Raw genomic sequence first — 26,913 nt, 5'->3', positions numbered from 1 at the left:
ACGGTTGAGGGATCTCTTTGTTTCCAATAGTACGTGCCTACACGTAGTAGATGATCAACAAAATTTTGTTGACTTTTTGTTGAAATGTTGTTGAATGAGTAAGACATTTCACTATTAAAACAGAAGCATTATGTTGTATGTAAACTAATATATATACAATATATAAACTTGCTTATGTTTCCCAGAAAATAGGAGATATTTGACCTGAACTTACCTGGCTTGGTGGATAACTCGGGATTTTTCCAGAAGGTATTCAGAAATCTGTGCTCCCACTACAGCTCCAGAAGAGGTAAATTTCATTTCTAAATATTTTCCAAATCGGCTGGAATTGTCATTTATAGTAGTGCAGGCATTGCCAAAGGCTTCCACCAAATTGTTCACTTGTAAAATCTTTTCTTGCAGGGTTCTATTATTAGCCTAGAGAAAATGTCAGGATATTAAAAAAAATGAAAAAAATTAATTTTGTACATAATAAAATGTGTCTTCTTTGATAAACACTTTATGTAGACAGCACATAAAAGCACATTCTTGGCATACTGCCAGGTGTTACAACCTGGTATATTCTTCCCTCCCATATGCGCATTCACCCACTTGCTTTCTTAGAGGGGTGAAGCAATATTCTACTCTTTTCCTATTCAAATATAGTTCTGTTCAGCGCCTGATTTACAAACACAATTTATAAGCAGTCTACACACACTGAGGTACACCTCTCGTTTCATTATTCCTCCTCCATCTGCCTGGGCCCCCATCCAAACGTCCCTCAAAGCCAGAACCACTTCCATGGAGGCTGCTAAACCTGAAACTAAGGGAGTAAAGATGATTCGTGAATTCAGAAGTAGAGGAAAAGGAATAATTGTGAAAATTGAGAATAGCTCAGAAGTGTGGATGGGAGGAGTGGAACCCCAGGCAAGGCCAGCAGGCCTATTTGGCTGGTCCTCTATTTTCTCCTACCCCATCGCATATTCTCCTCCCCTCAAACGAGTATCATGTTTTTGTTTTTTTTTTCCCCTTTACCACTTTACTTGAAATGCCACCAAGCAGATATTTATTTGGGTTAACAAGCAACTGCTTTTAGAAAAGCATCCCCCTCTTAGAGGTTTAAGGAGGTATCAGTCATTCACATCTTGGTAGAAACTGGATCGAGTAGATTATTTTCAGTGTAATACCTTAATCAGCTCTGTTTAAGGCATGAAATTTTATAAGTAAGGAGAGGAGCAGTAGGTATTTCTGGAACATAGGCTACATTAGAATTTGGGTGGCTGGAGGGGGCATTCACAGTGAGCTTTTGAGGGCATATAAGTATCTTCTAGAAGAGGCAATGAGGGGTGAGAGAAGAGAGCAGCCAGAATTGGGACAAACTTGAGTCTTTTAAAATGTTGTTTGGGGCTGGCCTTGTACCCAGGAAATGGTGAGAAAACATCTTCATCTACCTGCATTAAATAGCAGTGCCCTGCAAAGTAAGGTTTCGAGGACTGCGTATTACAATGGTAAATTCTATCCGCTAAACATTCCATTTTTGCATCTGGTAAATTTTTATCAATGAGATAAGTATCCGATAAGGGTAGAATTCTGACATACATATATCACCATCCCCAACTAATATCAAATCACACTTTTAAATCTAGAACAAGATAAAGAGATTAGATAAGTTTGCTGAACATCTACATAACATCATTCACGCACAAGTTAATCCATTATGGATGAGAACCTCTATCGCCCACAAATCAAGAAAGAATAGCAAAGGCCCTTGCAGAAGGCCATTGAGTAAATTAATTCAGATGTTCAACTCTTCTATGCCAGGATAGTGGCAAAAATTTTAACATGACTCTAATTGTAACCATGTAGATCATAATAAAAATTTTTCACAGGGATAAGTTGTACACAATGATTTTTTTTAGCTATTAGCCTAATGAGAATACATGATTCTTGACTTATCTCATTTCAAGGACTCTACCTGGAAAATCAAACCATGTCTTTATCCTCATCTTCCCTTGTTAAAAAAATTAAGATATAATTTACATACAATAAGATTCATCCTTTATAGTGTATAGTTGTGAACGTTTTTACAAACATATACACTCATATAACCCCCACTAAAATCCACATATAGAACAATTCCATCATCCCCCAAAATTGTCTTGTTGCCCTTTGTAGTCAACTCTTCCCTCCATCCCCAGCCTCTGACAATCACTGATCTGTTTCTGTCTCTATGTTAAGTTTGCAAGAATGACCAATAAATTGAATCATACAGTATGCAGTCTTCTGAATGTGGCTTCTTTGACTTAGCGTAATGCATTTGAGATTTATCTAAATCTCATCCAATGAGCTTCATTGCTTGTATCAGTGTTTGTTCTTTTTTTATTGCTGAGTAATATTGCATTGTATGGATGTACCATAGTCTGTTTATCCATTCCCTTGTTTGGTTGTTTCTACTTCCTAGAGATTATGAATGAAACTACTATAAATATTTGTCTGTGGTTTTTGTATGAACATGGGCTTTCATTTAATTTGGATAAATACCTAGGAGTAGGATTGCTGGGTTGTATGTTAAGTGTAATTTAACTTTATAAGAAACTTCCAAACTCCTTTCCAAAGTGACTGTACCATTTTGCAATCTCACAAGCAATATATGAGAGTTCTCGTTGCTCCACATCCTTGTCAGCATCCAGTATTGTCAGAATTTTAAAAATTTTTTAGCCATTTTAATAGGTTTGTAATGGTGTCTCATTGTGGTTTTAATGTGCATTTCCCTAATGACTATCAATGTTGAACATGTTTTTATTTGTTTATTTGCCATCCACATATTGCTTTTGGAGAAGTGACTGTTCAAAGCTTTTGTTCATTTTTTAATTGTTATTTGATTTCTTATTATTGAGTTTTAAGAGTTTTTTTAAAACATATATATTAAGGATACAAGTCTTTTATTAGATATGTGACTTGCAAATAGTTTCTTTGAGTCTGTAGCTTGTGGTTTCATTTTCTTAACGGTGTCATTCAGAGAACAAAAGTTCTTAATTTTGGTGAAATCTAATTTTTCCCTTTATGGATTATGTTTTTTATGTTGTATCTAACAATTATTGCAGCTTTATAGTAAGTCTCGAAATCAACTAGTGTTAATCCTCCAACTTTTTTTTTTTTCAAAATTGTTTGGTTATTATAGTTCCTTTGCCTTTCCATATAAATTTTTGACTCAGCTTGTAAATTTCTATGAAAAAAAATCCTGCTGGGATTTTTATTGTAATTGCATTGAATCTACAGATCAATTTCTGGAGAACTAGCAAGTTAATAATATTGAGTCTTTTAATCCATGAACATGGTATATCTCTTATTTAGATCTTCTTTGATTTCTTTTATCAACTTTTTCTGTTTCTCAGCATACAAATCTTGCACATGTTTTATAAGCTTTAGATTTAAATAGTTCATTTTTTTTGGTGCTATTGTAAATAATACTTTTAAATTTCAATTTCCAATTAATCATTACTGGTATATATAATATAGAAATACAATTTATTTTTGTATATTAACTCCCCTTTAACCTACTAGCAACAAAAGGAGAGAGTAAAGAAAGCATTCAGTGAATGTGTTGGAGCTAAAAAGAGAGAAAAATCATATTTATAAAGCCTTGTCTACTAAGAGTGAGAAAAGTTAGAATATCCTCAAAACAGAGCATATGCTTTTTATATTGTTATATTTTAAACTCACAAATAATAACAAGTGTGTTTTCTAATTTCTGTGCATTATTAAATGTGGGAACTAGTGAATATTAATCTAATCAGTTATATTAAGTTCTAAAGTATTTCTGTTAGGACAGAGAAGAAATAAATTATACCTTCCCAAGCACCGTCAGCTGCTGAACTAAAAGATGAGCACTTTCTGTCTTTCCAGCACCACTTTCTCCAGAAATAACAATGCACTGCACAGTGAGAAAAGGAAACCATAAGACGACTTTATCCTCAAAAAATTCAGCTGACACAAGAAACTAAGAAGGGCATTTCTAAGAACGTGAGACTCTCCTTACCTGATCTGAGTTGTATGTTACCATAGATTGGTATCCTAAGTCAGCCATCGCAAAAATGTGAGGAGGATTGGCAGTTCTCTTTGCTCCAATATATAGTTTGGAATGCTAAAAGTTAAAAAGAACACGTTTTGGGCCGGCCCCGTGGCACAGTGGTTAAGTTCGCGCACTCCGCTGCTGGCGGCCCAGGTTCAGATCCTGGGCACGCACCGATGCACCGCTTGTCAGGCCAGGCTGTGGCAGTGTCTCATATAAAGTAGAGGAAGATGGGCACGGATGTTAGCCTGGGGCCAGTCTTCCTCAGCAAAAAAAGAGGAGGACTGGCATGGATGTTAGCTCAAGGCTGATCTTCCTCACAAAAAAAAAAAAAAGAAGAACACGCTTTGTAGGGCTTTTGTTTTTATTTTTGTTTAAACCCTAGTTTATTTACAGATAGAGCTCTAATTTTTAAAGCAAAACATAAATCAAAATACAGTTTCATACCACCCAAACATTACATACATGTTACACGCACATACCACACACTTACATACATGCAAAATCATGCACAATTATGTAAAATAAAGGCCTGACATAAAATGGCTCAGAAATATGATATGGCATGATATGATATAATAGCACTCTGGAAGTAGTATTTACAAGAAGACTCTTTTGGAAGTGCATACCACTTCCAAAATAGAACTTAAGGTTTCAAAATACTATAATTTCTTTAAATAAAGATACTTTATAACTAAGACAATCAGGTAGCATTTTGTTGACTGTTCCTTGGATATAATAATGTCTGACATATGGTCACTTTTGTCCTTTCACATCATTTAATATACATCCTCTCATTTGATTTGTCCTAGATCACATAGTTAACTGAGGGCAGAATTTGCACGAAAGCCCAGATGTTCTGAAACTTAGGCTACAGTTCATAAATTTACCACTATTCTTGCAAATTGTAAGGTGATAGAGGATGACAGAATTATATATTTTTCACATATAAAAATAAAACTATTAGGCACAGTATTAAATAATTTTCTTGAGTACACAAAAGGCTAGAAGAGCATGGGCCCAATTAAAATCGAAAAACAGAGGCCAACCCAGTAGCGTAGTGGCTATATTCACGCACTCCGCTTTGGTGGCCCAGGGTTCCCAGGTACAGATCCTGGGCACGGACTTAAGCACCACTCATCAAGCCATGCTGTGGCAGGCCTCCCACATATAAAGTAGAGGAAGATGGGCACAGATGTTAGCCCAGGGCCAATCTTCCTCACAAAAAAAGAGAAAGGAAAAAAAATGAAAAACAGCCTAGTTAAATTCCAGAATACTATTCTATACTGAAACCATGAGTGGTTGGATAATGCATAATTATATATTTATATTCATAAAACACACATTGTCTGATATTAAAAACCAATCAATATGTCAAATAGAATTTTTAAACTCACAATCACAAGTTTTACAGCCATTAAATATATATTACCTATATAAACAATGTAATTGTACTTTTCACTCTCCCATACTTGGTCCAGAGGTAGACATTAAGTATACAATTTTTCAGGTATCTGTTTATTGATATGATACGTAGTATAGACCAGTTACCAATAACTGGAACGAATTAACATTCTGCGACATACTTTTGGGAAAAGGAAGACCACAAACTGCATCCAGATTGATTCATCTTCTATTTTTTCCTATCTCTGTGTTTTAACAATAATTATTTAACTGTTTATTCAAGGTATTGAATAAAAAAATTCTTTGGCATCATTTATATTAATTTAAATATCTTAATAGTATAATTATTCGTACAAAGTAAGGGAATGTAAGCCACACACATACCTCTGTAGAATAAAGACCCAGACTCTGAAAAGGGTTAAGAGCAATAAGTATATCTCCCACGTAGATATAAATCTGATCTCTTGAATAACACTTCTCAAGTTGCTCTGAGACGGTATTCTATAATAAAATAAGAGTAATTTATTTTTCTTAAAAAATCATTTATGGTCAATTACAATTTAAGAAGTAAATAATAACAAATAAAACAACTGGAATCTGGACCAAGGATCAGAAAGAAATAGACATACTGATAGTAAGGAGCATAACATCGGGTCAGCAACTATCCTTTCACTCCACAGGCTTTTTCTTTTGTTTTGAGAGCAATAGAGGGATGTCATTGTTACCTGTGTTTTCCAAAGGGCGTATTATATGTTACACAGGTTTGATATATATAATGCTTTCAAGGAAATGAGTAAATGCAGTAGATGAAGTAAAGAGGAAGAGCCCCAGATAAGAGAAGAGAAGATACAGTGAACATGATTTTTTTCTCCAAGTCAAGGGTATTCAGTGGCTCTGTGAAATGTTCTAGCTCTTTGCTTAGAGATTTGGCTTTGAGGCAGAGTGAAAAGTTCAGAAAAGTAACTTTCATAGTTGATAAATCATATGAGTACATGGAATCAATTTTAGTAATGTCAGAAATCATCATTTATAGTACATGACACAAGAGAAGAGCCAAAGATCTGAGGTAAAAAAAAAAAATCCAAAAATAAAACACAGACAATAAAAACAAACACACCGGGGTCGGCCCAGTGGCGCAGCGGTTAAGTGTGCACGCTCTGCTGCGGCGGCCCGAGTGTTCGCAGGTTCGGATCCCGGGCGTGCACCGACGCACCGCTTGTCAAGCCATGCTGTGGCGGCATCCCATATAAAGTAGAGGAAGATGGGCACGGATGTTAGCCCAGGGCCAGTCTTCCTCGACAAAAAGAGGAGGATTGGCATTGGATGTTAGCTCAGGGCTGATCTTCCTCACACACACACAAAAAAAACAAACACACCCAGTATTTAATATACAGGTCAGCAATATGATCAGCAAAGCCTTCTTTATAATCCACGAGCCTAGGAATTCACATCATCAGAAAATCTGATATGTAAATATTCATAAAGGTGTTGGCAATCCTGACTTGCAAACACTATTTGATTACAAGATGTTTGATGTTTTCAAGAGAGATTATTTTAAGGAAGTGCTTGAGTTGTTTATGCAACCCTAAATTTACCAAATGACTACTTCTGTTCAGAAAATGTCTCCCGATTTGTTGTATTTCTGAGCAAAATGCTCAGGCATGTATCAGAAGTGTTAAAAAAACAAAAATCTGTGGATCAGGCAGGATAGCAATCCGTACCTTTCACTGAAAAGGAGCTATTTATCTCTCTAATGATCTGATTATCTGGAATAAAGGGGGATGAGGAGAAAGGAGGCTGAGACTATAATTTACTGGCTTGGATTTCTACCTTCACAAGAGATGTTTGAAATAGGTCTGAGGTAATGGGATAAGCAGTTTCAAGCAGAATTCAATGCCCTAAACGGTTAGCTTTGTGCGAGCAAGAGCTCGTGGTCCCACGAGGGGGACACTGTCCATGGTGACAGACAGGCTCTCGAGGTGTCTTAGAGGCTTGGGGGTACTGCCACTGAGTATGGAACAGGAGAGGACGAAGAAGGAGGATGCCACATGGTGGTTGCAGGAGGCAGACTGTTTTTTGACCACAGTAAAACATCCCTTTGAGATGCCCAGAAACAACTGATGGGAAGAAGGGGTGTGTGACCTAAGCAACTCATGCTCACGGGAACTCACACCTTTGTAATTTGAGTATCAAAAAAAGAAGAAAAAATTGACACCAGAACGAAGAGATCCGGAAATTTGAGTTACACATATTAAAACTGAAGATAGGAGAGAGAAGCAGGAAGCGAAGAGACAAAGAAAGCTAAGAGACAAAGAAAGCATGAGACTTACAGATGCTATTCAAACAACTTCCTGCTCACGTCACTTCTATAAATTAAAAAAAGTCTAGAATGTTCAAGTTTAACTAAACTAGTTTCTTACCTCATCCAAAACTTCTAAAGTTGCCAAATCATCCACATCCTTCAGGCTGGAAATCAGAGGCCTGCTGAAGTTACTTTTCTTGGTGTGAATACGTTCATGTCTGTGGAGCAAAAGAAAAAGAAAAACACTTTCTGGTTTGAGAACTTATTACAGATCATAGTGGGAGTAAGTTTTAGATACAGAGGAGGCTGAAAAACTTCTACGATGCTGATTTACTGAATTCAATGATAACAATTTACCAGAAAATAGCCTAATGTATTTGATCTGTTTGTCTTCTTCCCACCTTTGGAAAAATGCAACATGTCCAACTTACTTCATGGATGATCAAAAGAGTTCATTATTTCAATTAAGAACTATCCTATATAATTTGCTTTAAAGCTTCCTCTAAATTTCTGTGTGTGATTTAATCTGTTAAAAAAGTGATGAGTCAGAGAGATTTGAGTTCATTAGATTTCCAATTTTGTCTGAGGTACTCTTAGGCCATTGGTGGTCAAGGAACGGTAATTTTTAAAATTATTATTCAGCAAAATTTAAGAAGAATACAAAATAAATTGTAGTAAGGGGTTCAAATATTAACTAAATTGTGCACACAAAAAAGTACATAATTATAAATTTTTGTAAGTGCTATAAAAATTATTATGGAAGAATCTAAGAATTGCAAATAGGAGTAAAACACTATTCCTATTATTAGATACAAGTCCTTTATCAGATATGTGATTTGCAAATATTTTCTCCCAGTCTGTGGCTTCACCTTTTGTTCCCTTAACAGTGTCTTCGGCAGAGCAGAAGTTTTTCATTTTAATGAAGTCTAAAATCCACACTGTGGATTTTCAAACAGTTAAATTATGTACAAAATTGATTTCAGGCACTAGGAAGTTTATTTTCAAAGTAAAACATTTCAGCAACTTTCAATAACAGCATAAAGATCTTGATTTGACATGAAGGCTGGAGAAATTGCTGAGGTAAACACAAGAGTTTGTTTCAACTTTTCTGGACACAAAATTGTCATCCACATCATTCTGAGCAGAACTTTATTTTCAGTGTTTATTTTTGGACATACTTTGAAGCATCTGAATTTGTCCAGTAGTAAAAGGGGAAGGAATAAATAGATTGTGAGAAATAATAAGAATCATACCACTTAGTCAACTTCAACGGTTTCTCATGTTTAGAGAATTAAGTCACTATTGATAAACTGTCCCCGCCCCTATCCACAGCCACCCCTCTTTTTGTGCACCAGATCCCATCTTCTCTCATGTATTCAAGACCGTCACTCCTGCCGGCTCCTCTCATTCCTACATCACTCATTCTTCCCTCTCAGCTGTGACAGCACCCGTCTCAGAACAAACACCCTTCCTTGACCTCCAGCTTCCTCCATCTACTGTTCCATTTCCTTGCTTTATAGCAAAAATCCTCAAAAGAATTATTTATACTTAATTTCTTCATTTTCTCTCCACCCATTAAGAAAACCCATTTCAATTAGGCTGTCATCTGTACACTCCATGGAAACAGCTTTCATTAAGGCCAATAATGACCTTCACATCGCTAAATCCAACGGTCAATTCTAAGTTCTCATTTTACTTAACATACTGGCAGCATGTGACAAACTCCTTCTTGAATGTGTCTGTCTTGGGCTCCTATACACTTCTTTGATTCTCTTCCTTACCCCAGTGGCATCTCCATCTGAGTATCTTCTTCTGGTTCCTCCTCATCTTTCCTCATAACTCTCACATTTTGGAGCCTCCCAAACTTCAGTCCTTAGAGCTATTCACTACATTCACTTCTTGATTTCATAGCTTTAAATACCACTCATGCACTGACAACTCTGCTGATGTCTAGATTTAAGCAAACAACTGCTTACTCGATGCTTCACTTGGAAGTCTAGTAGGCAGATTTAACACATCCCAAACTGTGCTCCTGAATACCATAGCCCCAAGCTGCCCCTGCCCCATGATTCTCATCTCAGTAAATGGTGACTCCATTTTTCTGATTGTTTAGGCAAAAAACCTTAGAGTGATCCTTGGCTCTTCTCTTTTTCTCAGATCCCTCATGCAGTCTGTATACAAATCCCATCAGCTCCATCACAAACTACATCTAGAACCAAACATTTCTCACCACCATCGTCTCCACCATATTTCATCTCACAACCACAACAGCCTCCCAAGTGGTGTCCCTGCTGCCACCCCTGTCTTCTTACACTCTTCTCATCACTGCAGTCAGAGTGACCTTTCAAAAAATATGTAAGATCTGCCCTTTGTTTTTGTTATTTCCTCCTCAGCCCCATCTGTGTGATGAAACTGTATTCACTTTTCACAGTCCACCTCAAATGCCACCTCTTTTCAACCCCTCAGCATAATTCTATCCATCCTTCAGGACCAATATCTTAGTTAAGTCATTTCAGTCAATCATTTGTGTACTTATTCCCTTTACTAGACTGTAAAGTTCTTCGGGATAGGGCTATCTCTTCAACATATGGTGCGGGAACAACTGGACATTTATGGGCAGAAACAAAAGGAATCTAGACACTAACTTTACACTTTCAGGAAAACTAACTCAAAATGGATTGTAGACTTAAATGTAAAATGCAAAACTATAAACCTCCTAGAAGTTAACATAGGAGAAAATCTAGATAACCTTGGGTTTGGAAATGAATTTTTAGATATAACACCAAAAGCACCATCTATGGAAAAAAAAATTGGTAAGTTGGACTTCATTAAAATGAAAAACTTCTGCTCTGCCAAAGACACTGTTAAGGGAACAAAAAGTGAAGCCACAGACTGGGAGAAAATATTTGCAAATCACATATCTGATAAAGGACTTGTATCTAATAATAGGAATAGTGTTTTACTCCTATTTGCAATTCTTAGATTCTTCCATAATAATTTTTATAGCACTTACAAAAATTTATAATTATGTACTTTTTTGTGTGCATAATTTAGTTAATATTTGAACCCCTTACTACAATGTAAGCTCCAAGACACATGAGAGTGTGTGTGTTTAGTTCCCCATTGTATCCTGGGAATAAGCAGATTATTTAGAACATAGTAGGTCCTCAATAAATGTTAGTTGAATGAATGAGTGAATGCATATCTCCCATGATTTCTGGCACAGGATTTGCACATAGTTGGTCTCCACATTTGCTGATCTCAACAAGTGTCATCTTATTTATCTCCCTATTTCCAAAGAGATTCATTTTTAAGAAAATAGAGAAAGAAATCCAGTTATCCATTTAATTTGAAGTGAAAAGCCCTGAATTTTTCATCTGTTTTTATGGGCCCATTTGGCAACTAACAACTATTCTCAGAGAATTACAAGGAGCACGTGGTGAAGAACAGGAGGATCAATATTTGGCTGGCTGGTACCCTCACTCTCCACTCCTGTGAAGTCATCCTCCATGATGCTTTTGGTATTAGCTTCCAAAAACTCTGAAAAGATTTTGTTATTGTGATGATTAGAAATCTCAGATGGCTCCCCATTTTCTACATTATGACTTAAAAATGCCTTGGCATGGAATTCCTGGACCTTCTCAGTCTTGTCTCAAACAATCTTTCCAGCATCCATCGCCATTCATCTCCATACAGAACATTCCCCAGTATGCCAAGTATTTTCAAGATTCTGTGCTTTTGCTCATTCTATTTTCTCTGCCTAGAATTATTTTCCTTCCATGTCAGGCAAAATTCTACTTATCATGCAAAGTCAGGCTCAAATAGCACTCTCTCTGTGAAGCCATTGCAGGCCTTTTCAGAGCAAATGCATCACTAACAGAGAAGCTTTCACATTTAATTAGTTATGTTCATCATTCCTGCCAGACTGGGAGAAACTTGTGGACAGAAACCAAGTGTTATTCAGCTTTCTATGCCTGAGATCAAGGATACGAAGATGTAAAATACAATTGGTGGCTTGAATATTAAGAACTACACAACCAGCTGGTGTGCAAAGAATAGTATCTTAGTGTGACCAATCCACTGTCTTTCCCTTTTAGTCCACATCCCACCATTTCTGGCAAGCCTTTTAATAATAAGCCAGTTCAGGCACCAAAACCCACCTGACCTACCATCCTTCTCACCTCTCACCACAATATACTTTCTCTTTTTTCTTTGCTGGGAAAGATTTGCCCTGAGCTAACATTTGTTGCCAATCTTCCTCTCTCTCTTTCTTCTTTTGCTCCCCAAAGCCCCAGTACACAGTTGTATATTCTAGCTGCAGGTCCTTCTAGCTCTTCTACGTGAGCCACCACTACAGCATGGCTACTGACAAACGAGTGGTGTGGTTCCATGCCCAGGAACTGAACCCGGGCTGCTGAAGCAGAGCATGCCAAACTTTAACCACTAGGCCATCAGGGCTGGCCCCACAATACACCTCTAATATTCACAGAATTCAATTCTGTGAGTATCATTTTTAATGCAAAGTATTAATTCTAGTCTTCTATATGTACCCAAACGTGAAGAGGCTGTCAGGTTGATATCTGACGGGGAAAAGGGGGAAGAGTGGGAGAGAGCAGGCCATGTTCTGTGGACTCAGGGACGGGCCCTGCAGCCGGAACAGGGAGAGGGATGGCAGTCCACGGCGAGGCCGGACTTCAGGCACAATGGGAAGCCAGTGAAATATTTTACCAAAGGGCAAAGTGTGGAAATAATAGAGTGGAGTAGCAAAGAAATGTAATCATTTTACTATATTCTAAAAATATACATCATCACTAAATAAAGACACCCAAGAAAAGTTAAAATTCTAGTAGTGAATACTTTATAATTTAAGGTCATATATTCTAAGAACATATTATATGACTAATGTGGCAAATTAGTAGAGAAAGAAAAAAATTCAAGAAATTGTGCTAGGACAGCTAATTAAAAACTTAGGAATTGTGTACTCCATGTAAAAATAAAGTCTAGATGGATTAAAAAACCTATAGATTTAAAAATGCAATCATAAAACTTCTAGGAGAACACGCAAAAGAATAGTTGTGTAATAATAGGGTGGGGATGGAATTTGTAAGTATGATAAGATAGAAGAAAATGAAAAAAATGGAATCAATTTGATAAGATAATTTTAATATAAGTACCATAAGAACAGAAGATAAAAGAGAAAGTGGGAAAAATATTTGCAACACGTCTAATTGACAAAGGATTAATGTGCTTAATATGTAAAGAACTCTTGAAACTCAATAAAAAGAACAATGAAAATAAGATGCCCTGGGATATTTATGATGGTAATCTTGTATCGAACACACAGATTTTAGGCTTGTCCATTTTGATTTGGGTAGATGAATTTTTTCATGGGGAAAAAACCCTTCTCTTCTACCTCTGTCATCATTTCCTAAAAAACATGTTATCACCAAAAGATGTTAAAAGCTAATAACCTTAGCTAGATTGAGGATATTAAAATGGCTGAATCATATAATCTCTGTTGCCTCTTCCAATACTGGAATTCTTTAATTTGTTGACCTGATGGGTTTGAAAGGTTTGTGTACCGAAATGTATATTACCTAGGGTATGGCTGACTGCTTCATTCTGAAGAGAAATTGCAGTCATTTTCTATGACTTTGAAAAACTAGCTTTTACTACTTATACAGAATTTACCAGAGTAATTGTGAAGACAGCTCAGCCCTATTCTAAGCATAGTTCCATTATTAAGATTTCTCTCTAATTAAAGGCTGGAGGGGCTGAGGGATGTGGGGCATGGCCGAGCAGGTAGCAATGATGGCCATAAAGTCAGGGAAGATTAGGGACTGACTAATGAATTATTAGATACTGAACTAAATTCCAAGATGATTAAATGGAAAAAAGAATCAGAATGTTTAGATCAAACAACAAAAGATTCTGTGAGGATAAATAAAATGGATTATTTCGTGTAAAATGTATAATTAGAATGGGTGTATGGAAATGCCTAATATATAAGAGCTATTATTATTTCGATTGTGGTTCTACTACTTACTAACCATGTGGCCTTGGGCAAGTAACTACTCTGCTTCCTCAGATATAAAATGGGAATAATAATAGCCTATTTCATAAGGCTGTTGTGAGATTAAATTATACAATACATGTAAAGTGATTCATCCAGTGCCTGCTATGTTTAATAAATTTTTAAATTATTTTTAGTTTTTATGGTCATGGATCTTATATTTTATATTTATTATTTTATATTTAAAGAAAAAATAAATTTATTATTATTATTACTTTATGGTCATGGGTTCAATCCTCATTTACTTTATATTTAATATTTACTTTTAATTTATATTTAATTATATTTGAAATTTACACGTAAATTTACTTTATATTTAGTCATTCCGTAGATGACCCCTCTACCTGCAACAAACGTGAATTGTAAATACATGACACCAGACTCAGCATAAACCGAGCAAGGAATGAGAAGACTTTGAGCCCAGGCCTTGCTGAGGAAGGATTCATGAACGTCACTGTTTTTGAAGGCTTTCATTGTGGTTATTATTAAATCCCATGTATACTCTGACAGTAGCATCTCAGCAGGAATTATGCATTATATTAGACATTGGGAGACGAGGCAAACACCTCTTTCTTTCTTTTTTTCTCCTCCCTATTCTCGCTGCAGTATTCGAGGCTGATTCTACAGGTAAGAGCTGACGCTTAGTGGGGTGCTGGAGGAACGTGGTGAAAAGGCCCACGGTCATCTGCACATGTCGGCTCCAGCACACTTCCCTCCCAGCTCTCGCTGGCTCAGGGTTGAGTGCTGCTCTCTGCCAGCTCAGTTTAACAGAAGAAGCCCCCTGGCCACTGGAATCATCTACCTGTATTTCTGTACACCAATTACTGCTAGACAGGGACATCCGCAGGAAAGCACGGTCAGCATTGCTGTCACTTGGTTGAGTCTTAAACATTATGGAGACAATGAAGCAGAAAAAAAAAAAGACAGAGCTGTTGTGACAAAGCAGCATCAGTGAATGACTCATGTTTATACTCTTTCAAGTGGCGTGATGAGTTGCAGCAATAATATTGTCGTTTAGCTTTAAAATTAGCCTAACATTTAAAAAGATACACAATTAACAATATAGAAGATCACAGGGTGGAAAAGTAAGAACAGTTAAGTAAAATGCAGTCCAATTTCCTTCAATTTTAAGAATTGTGAAAAGTGTGGTCGCCAAGTTTGTGCTGTGTCCAATCTTGTGGCAAAACTCAATGAACCAGGTGATTAATATGCCATCTCCATTCCTGTTCTGATTTGTTAGACTTCCCCTCCACCCCGAACACACACACACACACACACACACACACACACACACACACACAATGGATAGAGCCTTAAACTGTATGTTTCAACATCTACCACTGCATTCATTCATTCAACAAACATTTAAATTTCTGGAGCACCTACCATGTTTCAGGCACTGTTAGGAGCTGGGATAAAGCTATGAAGACAACAGATAAGGTCCCTGCTCATGTGGAGCACACAATCTGATAGAAGAGTTAACAATAAACATATAAACAAAAAGTTAAGATAATTTCAGCTAGAACTGATATGTCTGAGTGGATTCATTTTTGAAGAATACGTTGAAATCAAGGTAGCACTGGCTACTGCTTCAAATACTACTCGATTAACTGACAAAGTTGTATTTGTTCACATGAGTCCTGAAAATACATAAATCATGCATAGTTAATTCAGGTGCATAAAATTAGTTTATAAAAGATTTCTCCATGACTTAAACATTTTAAAAGCTATTAAAGTTGTAATGAATGATTAAAAGAACCTAAAGTATATTCTATGAATGAAAATAAAAAAAGAATCAGCAATTGTGAAAATATTGTACATCTTCTTACATGTCTCTTTTGGCCACTAATGTATCCTGAGCATCTAAAACAGTAGTGGGACATAGGTACTCAGTAAATACGTGTAGAATGAATAAATGATCATTTGTCAAAGGAAGATATCCAGTCCAATCTTCATCATTATCTTAATATGATATCTGTGTTTGTCTGAAGCAAACTGAATTCTTTGGTGTTTATTTGTGTAAATAATAGCTTTGAATTAATTTTCTTAGTATAATATTGGGTATTCCTTTTTTTTTTCTTTTGGTGAGGAAGATTGGCCCTGAGCTAACATCTGTTGCCAATCCTCCTCTTTTTGCTTGAGGAAGATTATCACTGAGCTAACATCTGTGCCCATCTTCCTCTATTTTGTATGTGGGATGCTGCCACAGCATGGCTTGATGAGTGGTGTGTAGGTCCACGCCCAGGATCCGAACCCATGAACCCCAGGATGCTGAAGTGGAGTGAGCGAACTTAATCACTATGCCACTAGGCCAGGCTCCTATTGGGTATTTCTTAAAATGAGTAAGTACATTTTCACAAGAACATCTACATGTTTCTGTAATTCTATACATTAGTGATCATCTAATCAATCAGGACTAATTATTGTTCTGGTCAACTTTCATTTCTCCAGTATCAAACAAATTTTTAAAATATGCATACACTGATGTCTTAGCTTTAACTACATAGCAAGTACCAGACAGAATTATAATGCAAAAAAATTTTAGTAGTTTAAAAAATACACATTTATAGGAAGTGATAGCTACAAATTTTGGAAGGGCATATTCTTCACAGTATTCTCACATCAGTGTCATTTTAATAAAAATCTAAGTGTGCAATTCAATCCAACCGACATTTATTGAGACCCTGCTATGTGTAAGGCATTGTCCTAGATGTTGAGGGGTTACTGTAGGTGAAATAAGATCCAGACTCTGCATTCAATGAGTTTCAATCTAATGGGAGATATAAACACAAACATTTAAAACAACACAAGGCACTTGGCAGGTGCCAAAACTGAAGCAAAAATTAAATGTTATGGAAATAGCAAGGAGGAAATAATTCCAATCTGCTAAACTGGGAATGGTTCTTAGTAGACTTAGCATTTAATCTTGGTCTTTAAGGAGTGGGATTCCATAATCTGAGGAGGAGTATTTGTATGTGGGGGTGGTGACTGGTGGGTGGTCAATCTGAAAGAACAGCACGTGTAAACTGACAATTGCAGGACAGTGATGATCTGCTATGGCCAGAAGGTAGAGTGCTAGAGTGTATGAGGTTGGAGGCTGAGGAAACTAGGTCAGTAGAGGGCATGATTATCAAGAAATAGAGCTGTCTTAAATGCATTCAAATTCCAAATATCCAAAAAGCAAGCATGATCTTCCACAACAAAGCCTGGAACTCCTCCAGTGTTTCTTAACTCATTGACTGACACCACTATCCAATTCGTTGCACACACCAGAAATCTCCATCTCCCTCACCTCCTATATCTTCTCCAGCACCAAATTATGTTGTTTTCATCTCTTTAAAATGTCTTAAATCTCCATTTCTCTCCATCTCCACTGAGGAGATGATGGTGCCATTGACTGAGATGGAGTTGACTAAGGTTAGGAACAGTGAAAAAGACAGGAGAAAAAAAAAAATCAGATTTCATGGAAGCTACAGAACGTTTCTAAGAACAGTTTAGAAAGTTTGCCTTGGACTTCTGACTTGATACATGGGTGAAAAAGGGCATTTCTTACAACTGAACAATATTCTACTCTCCTTGTAACTTCTAAGCAGAAAAGAGTATTTAATAAAACTTATATGTCTATTTCTGAGGTAAAACTTTCACTGCTACGACCCTGATCTTTATGTGTCCATTATTTCTTACTTAGATTATCGCAAATAGAATGATCTTTTTAAAACATAAATCAGATATGTCACTCTAGTCAGTACTCTCCAACGACCTCATGTCATTGAGAGAAAGTCCCCAGATAATCCGACCCCACCCCTGACCCACTGTTACCTCCTAACACTGTCCCATGCTCACTCTTGGCAGTGCCTCTAACACCTGGCACACTGCCCCGACTTGACTCTCCCCTCTGCCTGGAGAGCCACAAGGCTAATGAACCTCCCTCCTCTCTAAGGTCTGAGCTGATCACTCTTTTTAACGCTGCAATTCCACCACTGCCCCTGCCTCAACCCCGGCCTCCCAATCCAACTTACCTTGCTCTATTTTTTCTTTAGCATGCATTACCATCTAATACACTTCTACAGTGTTTACTAATTTATCATATTTATTGTCTCTCATATTATTGCCTATTATATGATAATACAATATTATCATATTATTCCCGTTGGTATGTAAAAGCTCCATGAGAACAGGGTTTTTTTTTAAATTAAATCTGTTGACTGATATATCCCATACTCCTAGACCAGATTCTCATAAACGGTAGCTGCTCAAAATATATTTCTTTTTTTTTTTTTGTGAGGAGGACTAGCCCTGAGCTAACATCTGATGCCAATCCTCCCCTTTTTTCTTGAGGAAGATTGGCCCTGGGCTAACATCCGTGCCCATCCTCCTCTACTTTATATGGGACGCCGCCACAGCATGGCTTAGCAAGTGGTGCGTCAGTGCACACCCGGGATCCGAACCTGCGAATCCCAGGCCACCGAAGCGGAGCTCGCGTACTTAACCACTGTGCCGCTGGGCTGGCCCCTCAAAATATATTTCTTGAGTAAACAAATGAATATTTTGCTTTTACTAAATGTTCATCTACTGTGGAACCAAGGAAATTTTATTACCTTTTTCACTCTGGTTATAAACAATTGAAATGCTCAAAGAAAGAGTATATATAGGTTTCAAGATAATTTTACACTTCTAACATTTTCTTTTTGCGTTCATTTTATAGAATTGGTTTCCATTCTTGTTACTTTATTCAATATTTAATTTCCTTAAGTCTTGGAGAAAGTAAAGTCAGAATCCTTCTGTAAGATTTTTGTCCTCTTGTAAAAAGTATAGCTTGTTAACCAGATTACATTTTTCATTTACTCTGTAACACTGGAGAGACATAGTTTCAGACTATAAATATTTTCTTTCTGTGTTGCCAAAGGTCACGAATACCCTTAGGGGTGGTTATTATAGCTTCACTTGTATTTCAGTTGTACACACTGAAAAAAGAAACGACTATTGCTCTTTGATGTTAAATTTTTATCCTTACTATTCAGTTGTACTATTGTAATACAACAGCTTTATTTGCTTTTACTTTGGTTAAATATCCTCTTGTAAATATCAAGCTCTATCTTCCAGGGCGATTCAGGACCACTGGCTAGTAGAGTCATCCTTGGTTAAACAAAAATCTCATCAATGGTTTTGTTTTAGCTTCCTTATCCATCTTTAAATTCCAGTAACAAAGTCACAATCAGCCGTACCAATGGAAGTGCAGGCTCTCACTGCCGTGCCCCGGAAGACGCGTTTTTACTATCTGCAGTTTGACCCCTTTGGCCAAGGGTGTAGTTCTGAAATGATGGTGGGGAAGGAAGCACACACTAGCCTGGCAGCCAGATCAGCAGACTACTTCTGGCAACGACTAGAGTCACAGATGTCACAGTCACCCAAGCTCCACTACACTTGTTTTTTTTTTTTTTGTAGGGAAGATCAGCCCTGAGCTAACATCCAATGCCAATCCTCCCCATTTTGCCGAGGAAGACTGGCCCTGAGCTAACATCCGTGCTCATCTTCCTCCACTTTATATGGGACGCCGCCACAGCATGGCTTGACAAGCGGTGCGTCGGTGTGCGCCCGGGATCCAGGCCTGCGAACCCCGGGCCGCCAAAGCAGAGCGCGCACACTTAACCAACCGCTGCACCACCAGGTGGGCCCCTTCCACTACACTTTTCATTGCCCTTTTCATTCACAGAGCCCTTCCTCTCTCACACATAATTCCTTAAAGATGCTCTTTAATCTGGACTGTACAGATAAACACATGTTCATAGAACTTGTAGCGATGCTGGAAGGAAGGATGAGGTTGGAAAAGTGAAATATGGAAGCAGATGGAAATCTGTACCCGTGTTAGCATCTTTCTTCATTTATTCTAACTCTCTACACTAGTCGTCTCCCCACTATTTTCTCTGTGTGGGCATGAAGCATCTGAAATAAATGAACACCAAGGGATTTTGTATAAAATTGCATGTTCCTAGACGATTCTCTGAACCATTATAATTTCATTATTGCCACATTTAAAATCACTTCTTGATTTCTCTTTTCTCTAATGCTTTCTGCCCTTTCATCACCATGACCAAGATTCCCTACTCTAGGGCAGGGATTGGCAAAATTCTCTGTAAAGGGCCAGATAAATACGTGTTTTCAGCTTTGCAGGCCATAGGACCTGTGTCACAACTACTCAGCCTTGTTATGGTGTGAAAGCAACCATAGACAATACATAAACCAACAGGCGTGACTGTGTTCTAACAAAACTTCATTTACAGAAAACAGGCAGCAGATCAGATTTGGCCTGTAAGCCATAGTTTGCTGACCCTCTGATAGGCAAGAGATCTGGGGAAAAGGGAAGGGTCTGGAGGAGAGGGATGGCACAGACTATGAATGATTGGTGGTTCACAAAGTTGAGAGTCCTTTCTAAAAAATAAGTGTAGTAAAGATTAATGTATGCTTTACGACTGGGAGAGTGAAATTATTTTAAAAATAAAACCATGAAATGCTTAGTATTACATTAAAACCTCACAAGCTAGTTGCAGAATAGGTTAGATATTTCATTTAATACAATTGATATGTTGGTGGAAGAGGTATGGGAATCAACTTTTTACAAATTGAGTCTTTTCCCCAGTCATTTATACTTTTATTTCAGAAGAACGTTAAACTTCCTCTCACGTCTAATTTTCACTGGCTTCTAATGTTATAGGCCTCTCTGATCACTATCATTGATGTTTTTATAAAGTGATAGAGAATATTAAACGATGTTTAAGAGCCTAGTTAAATTTTCCATTAATGCTCTAGTTATCTCCTTGCATATAAATAGAATATCTCTAGAAATATACACAAGAAACTGGATACATTGGTTGTCATTGGGGAAGGACACAGACGAGAAGGAGACTCTTTTTCACTGACTACTCTTTTGCACTATTTTAATATGCATGGATTACCTATGCAAGAAACAGAATAAAAGAAAAAATATGTTATGTTCCGGCATAGACTTCAATTTATAACTAAGAAGCAGCCTGCTTCAAGAAGAGTATATGATCTTTCGTTTATGATTTGGACAATATGCAAAATCTCACCTATTAAAAGGAGTAATTTTATTCAGGTTATTAGCAAACTTTAAGCAACATATACCATCCGATAATCCCTTTCAGGTAGTTCTAGGCAGGTTGAAAGTATGCCTGTGTGCTCTTAAAAAGGAATCAGGTATCTGGAGGATGAAGAAAAATGTTCCCACTGGGAAATCTTGTCTGTTTCTGCTGTGAATGTGACTTCTCTGTGCTGTCTATTATTTTAGATAGAGTGACCTGTTTTCAGATGTTGAAACAAAACTGACATATGTGTTTGCAAGAATATCTGATGGCTCTTCTCCATCTGCCAAGAGTTCCTAACATCTTTCCTCTCCTCACTTTTAGCTTGGAGAGAAGTAAGAGAACAGAGAAGACACAGTTTCTGTAAGTAGAGTTTTGCTGCCAAGATGGAGAGGCACAGTTCTTTCAATAGGTAGAGCTGTGTAACCAGTGCTGCTGGAAGCATCTGTAGGACAAACACCGTTACAGAAAGTTAAGAACAAACGTGGCTGGGGAGTTTTGTGGAGTGATGATGGCATAAAGGGTCACTGGAGAGTGATTATGTTTATTACATTCCTTTTTTTCCAAATATAAAAATAATAAAAAAATTGAAAAATGCCAAAAGACATAAAAAAAAATCACCTAAAACTCCATCACCAAGAGATCACGAGATAACATTTTGATGTTTCCTTGTATCCTTTCTTCTATGCAAATATATTTTAAACAAGTCTACAGAATTTCTTCTTTGTGTCATCTTATTCTCTCAGCCTCCTTCCCGGTTATGATGGGTAAACTGTCCCTGCTCTGAGCAAAGGCCAACTCTTCTGCTTGTACACTTGCTTTCTCCGGGACTCACTGCTGGACCGATGCCCTCCATCTGCATCCTCAGCCCATCCCTCTACCAGCATACAAATGTGCTCTAGTATCTCCCATCTTGAAAAATCTCGCCTACCATCCTCCATCCCTTCCAGCTACTGCCCCATTTCTCCTCCTTTTACAGCTGAGCTTCTTGAAAGAATAGTTCACATTCCCTATCTCTGCTTCCTCACCTCACCTCTCTCCCAGCTGGGGCTTCCCTCCACCCACTCTGCTGACATGGCTCTTGTCAAGGTCACTGAAGAACCTTGTGTGTCCAAACTGAGAGTTACTCTACTTTTCTTGATTTTCAGCACTATCTGGCAGTTGACGATTCTCTCCTTGAAACACTTGGTTCATGTGGCTTGCAACAGACCATATCCACCTGCTCCTCCTCCCCAGAGAGCCACCCTTCCTCAATCTCCTGTTCTGGCCCCTTTCCCTCTGCTAGGTTCCTAAATTTTAGTGTCTCCCAGAGCCTCTGCCCTAGGCCTCCTTCACTTCTCTTTCTACACACTCATGTTCAGTGACCTCATCCAGTGCCATGGCATTAAATACTACATGCAAATGATTCAAAAACCATCTCCAACACGCCTTCTCCCCTGCAGTCCAGACTCCTATATCCAATTGCCTACTTGACAACTCTGCTTTCATGGTTAATTGGCATATCAAATTTAACATGCCCCAAACAGGATTCTCACCACCCTTCACCCTATTTGAATAAATACAGGGGAATTTCACTATCATCCATGGATAAGGATGGAAATTTTAGGTGGGGCTGCCCAGGCAATATTTTAAATATATGTATACATATATATATATATTTTTTTGAGGGGAACTTATGGTACAGTTAAATCTACATAAGAATCAACCATGAAATAATGGTATCCTATTTCAGTTTCTATTCATAAGACTGGAATTGCCATAGTTAGGTATTTATTTCTCTTTTTTTTTGATAAAACACTGAGCATTTTGACTCCAGATTTTTCACTTAAAAAAAAAAACCCAGCTGTATTTATATAAATGTATAAAAATCTGACTTCAAAGTGAATCATAATCTTCCCAAACTAAAAATTCTGTTAAATACAGCACGTTTTATTTTGCAGAAATTACAAAACTAAATGGGGAAGCAAAGAAGATTAGGGCAGCTGAACGGCCAGAGATAAACCTTTACGTGCCTGGCAATAAGGAATGAGGGGCATGTCATTTTGAATTCTACTCAAAGATGGAAACATTCTGCTCTAAACCTGACTACTATCCTTACAAAACATTCTTCTCCTCTTCCCCTGAAAAAAGATGGTTAAAAGTTTTAGCTAATTTAAAGCACACAATTTTCTAGTAAGTTACTCTCAACAGACTTATTACTAAGGCTTTTGATGTGATGGCAAAAATGTATTTAGAGGACTAAAAATGTGAAGGCACTCAGGGAAAACTGTTGCTCTGCCTTCCACTCAACCCATGCATCTCGATTTGCTGCAAAAAAAAATCAGTATCATCCACACTCAGTGTCTTGCTTCCTACGAGGCACTGCAGAACTCAATGGTAAATGTAATTCTGTGCAAATGTGTCTTTTCTTATGGCAACAATACCAAAAATGGATGCACTCAAATTCTAGACCATTGCTAATTTGAAAGAAAAGAAACAGAGAGGCAATATTGCTGTATTTCTTGCAACCTTTATAATGTAGGTCAAAGCTCTTGATAATCCCTTAGGTTTTTTTTTTTCCTCTCTAGAATAAAAATTTTTTACAAGACTATGCCTTTAAGAGAAAGGCCAAAAGATGAATACCCAGAATTTTTCAGGAAATTCTGTTCTTTTCAGAAAAATGTGTTAGATTTTGCTCTATTTAAGTATATATAGTTGTTGGATCCATAGCATTTTATCCCATGAAATCAAATGTGATCATTTTCAGGAGTCTCTTTAAATAAAATAACCACACAATTACAAGAAAAAGTACAAATATTTTAAAAACAAGTAAGGATTTGAGTCAGTTTAATATAGCTAAAAATGAGTAATGCCATCATCAAAATAATTAATGATTTCTAGAACATCATTGGAAACATTAACATTACAGGAATTTGGGAATCTGATATAAGCTTTTAGAAGTTTTTTTTTTTTTTAATAATTTTATTTATTTATTTATTTATTTTTTTCCCCCAAGCCCCAGTAGATAGTTGTATGTCATAGCTGCACATCCTTCTAGTTGTTGTATGTGGGACGCGGCCTCAGCATGGCCAGAGAAGCAGCGCGTCGGTGCGCGCCCGGGATCCGAACCCAGGCCGCCAGCAGCGGAGTGCGCACACTTAACCGCTAAGCCACGGGGCCGGCCCTTTTAGAAGTTTTAAAGTGATCCTAATATCTGACAAAACTTAAATTTCCCCATAAGTAATTAGCATATTTTAATACTAAATACTAATGAAAAACAATTTTCCATAGAATAATGCTGAGGATCCCAAGGAAATGACTAATAAATTAGTCTGCATGAACTTCAGGGACATATCATGGATTTCATCCTTGTATAGATTTGCTGAAAGCATTTTTATGTGAATGCAATTTTACGTGAAATGTCTTAGGAGAACAAAACTTTTCAGGCTAAATTAGGACACAGATAACGTTAAAACAATGAACCTGGGACAGATTTTTACTCTATCCAATTCTCTACTTGTGCTAAAATCACGTGCACACAGCTAATATCACAGATGGTAATCTATTTTGGGTTGTAAAACAAATGTATTCAGAATTTTCCCAGGCTCCTGATCCACAGTCCACACAGCACAACTCCAGGGGGCACCATTAATGTTGTGTCTCTGTGCTCCGGGGTGAGGGCGTTCATGTGGAATATAAAATGAATGGTGCCTTCTGGAGTTGTACAACATGGACCATCTCATACCACTTATGGGTACAATAGGGGTCATAACACTAGCAATCAGACTTTGCTGGCTTATTGCCATCACATGCTAATGGAGGACTCCTGTTGCCTTAGAAAGTCCCCGTAAGTTTGTCTCACAAGCGCTCCTGGACAAGTCCGCTTCAGCTAGACACCACTGTGACTCAGCTCTTGGCTTAGTTGGGTATTGGTCTCCTTCTTACTCTGCCAGGCAGATGGTGGCTGGCACCCTGTTGGTCACTCTGGGAGCTCTTGCTGCTCCTCAGCATATGGAGTCCCTGATGGCCAGGCCGGGCATTGCTCAGCAGGCAAAGCAGTGTCTCCAGTTGCTCTGCCAGGTGTTTTATCCTCTGCTGATGATCCTCTGGGTGGATCCTCAGCCCACCAGCATGGCCACTGCCCTTCTGCTGCTCCATTCACCCAGGAGTCCTTTGGGAAGTAGAAACAACGGATCTTTTCCCCTTGCGTTGCATGCTGAGACTGGGCAAGTATTGTCGCTTGTACCCCATTTATGGGTTGAGTGAAGCAGCTCTTTTAGTACTCACATATAACCTCACCCTTCCTTAGGACACAGTTATGTACCCAGTTGGTTGGGTTGGGCTTGGAATGGTTTTAATTAACAGCCAATACTTGTATTCAGAGTTCTGACTGGCTCCAACTACTGGGGCTTTGTTACTGGGTCAAACTTACGTTTTTTCCTTTAGTATCAGTCATCTCCCAGATGACTACACAACTCTCAGCAAAAAGACTCCGGCTGGGCCAACTCACTACCCACTAGACACACCTGGCTCCCAGAGGTAGGCATAGCTTCAGTTCTTTTCCCAGGAGGACCCTCAGTGCCCTCCATCTATGTGAACAGACTCACCTCACTGGTTGCCCAGACATGTCTAAATCTCTCTTGGACTCAAGGTGGGACACTTGTTACATAAGCCACCTGAGTGTTTTAAGCCACATCAATACTATGAATACTGGTACTTTCAGTAAGAGTCATATCTTCCTATTCTGGTTATTCACTGCTGGGTAACAAATTATCCCAAAACACTGCAGCTTAAAACAACCGTTTTATTATAGTTGACTATTTTCTGTCAGGAATTCAGACAGGACTCACAGGTAGGCAATTCTTCTGCTCCATGTGGTGTCAACTAAGGTCACTCAGTGGGATTCAGCTGGTGGATAGGCTGGTCTGGAGGGGCCAAGATAGCTTTACTCATAAAGTTGTCACTTTGTGGGGATGGCTGGGAGGCTGGGCTCCACTAGGACTGTTGATCACAGTACCTATCTGTGGTCTCTCCAGCATGGTGGTTTCACGGTTAGTTACACTTCTTTCGTGGCATTTCAGGGCTCTCAGAGAGAGTATTCCAAGAGACATGAAGTGGACACTGCCAGTTTTTTAAGGTCTGGGCTCAAAAACATCATAGCATTGCTTCTGCTGTCTTTTATTAACTGAGGAAGTCGCAGAAAATGCCCAGGCTCAAGGGTAGGCAACATAGACCCCAACTCTTGATGAGAGAAGTGTCAAAAAATTGTGACCACCTGTAATCTACCACATCCTGCCCTATTTTATCAAGAAGGTGGGTGACAGTTACTTCAAGTTAAAGATCACAGAGCAGAGTAACTGTTCTCTTCCCTTAAAACTCACTAAACAGCAAAAAAAGAATGGAAGTAAAGAAAAATCTCTATTTTATGAAAAACAGAAATGGCCAATCTACAATCTATAAAGCATAACTGTCAAATACTATAAAATCTGTGTTAAAATGAGAGAGGAAGCTAAGAACCAACACATAATTCCTTAGACCTCAATTGGTAACTGAAGAGACTTTTCTAAAAGGAAGCGCACAACCCTGAGAGGTTGATTCAATGAGACTTTGCTTGTAGGCCATGGGGGAAGTGGGAAAGGGTCCTGACGAGACCCAGTTCACATGCAGGGAAGCAAGGGCTGGGGAGCTGAAGAAGACCACGGGACAGTGACCTATCATCGACTCGTCCAGCAGAGGGGTGGCCAGTGGCCAGGGGAGGTGGGGTGAAGGGAGGAGGAGAGGCAGCAGCAGTTGCTACGCTAGGGACGTCACGACAGAGAAAGACTGGTATTATGGGTTTGTGCTGTGAGCCACAGAGAATACAACATGAATGGTGCTACCTGGGCGTGGACCATCCAGTGGCCCTGTACACTGACTTCTCAAAGATTGAACGCTGAGGGGAGATGAGCCAAGGCAAAGAAAACACAGATTTGGTGAGAGGATGTTCAAGAGAAGCAACCTAATC

General features: G+C 38.1%; 1 protein-coding gene and 1 long non-coding RNA gene across 28 annotated transcripts in view; one reads left to right on the top strand and one right to left on the bottom strand.

Moving 5' to 3' along the window:
• Positions 1–26,913, top strand: part of LOC131398820 (uncharacterized) — a 263,140-nt gene that overhangs the window by 72,832 nt on the left and 163,395 nt on the right. The gene's annotated exons all lie outside the window — the stretch shown is intronic.
• The window catches only part of MYO3A (myosin IIIA), a 227,002-nt gene that overhangs the window by 124,876 nt on the left and 75,213 nt on the right, over positions 1–26,913 (bottom strand). For 26 of the 27 annotated variants that reach the window (XR_009216986.1, XR_009216988.1, XR_009216987.1 and 23 more), the window contains 5 exons: positions 7,876–7,975; positions 5,840–5,956; positions 4,019–4,123; positions 3,830–3,913; positions 215–417 (listed from right to left, as the gene is read on the bottom strand). Coding sequence is in view for 24 of the 27 variants with exons in the window: in XM_058532614.1 (XP_058388597.1) it covers positions 215–417; positions 3,830–3,913; positions 4,019–4,123; positions 5,840–5,956; positions 7,876–7,975 (609 nt within the window). In the remaining 3 variants the exon portion in view is untranslated. The remainder of the gene's footprint in view (positions 1–214; positions 418–3,829; positions 3,914–4,018; positions 4,124–5,839; positions 5,957–7,875; positions 7,976–26,913) is intronic. The other variant, XM_058532617.1, reaches the window with a different exon arrangement.

The sequence above is a fragment of the Diceros bicornis genome, chromosome 36 (assembly GCF_020826845.1).
Source record: "Diceros bicornis minor isolate mBicDic1 chromosome 36, mDicBic1.mat.cur, whole genome shotgun sequence".
In the NCBI taxonomy this organism is placed as follows: Eukaryota; Metazoa; Chordata; class Mammalia; order Perissodactyla; family Rhinocerotidae; genus Diceros; species Diceros bicornis.
This window is presented reverse-complemented; position numbering and strand designations above follow the sequence as displayed.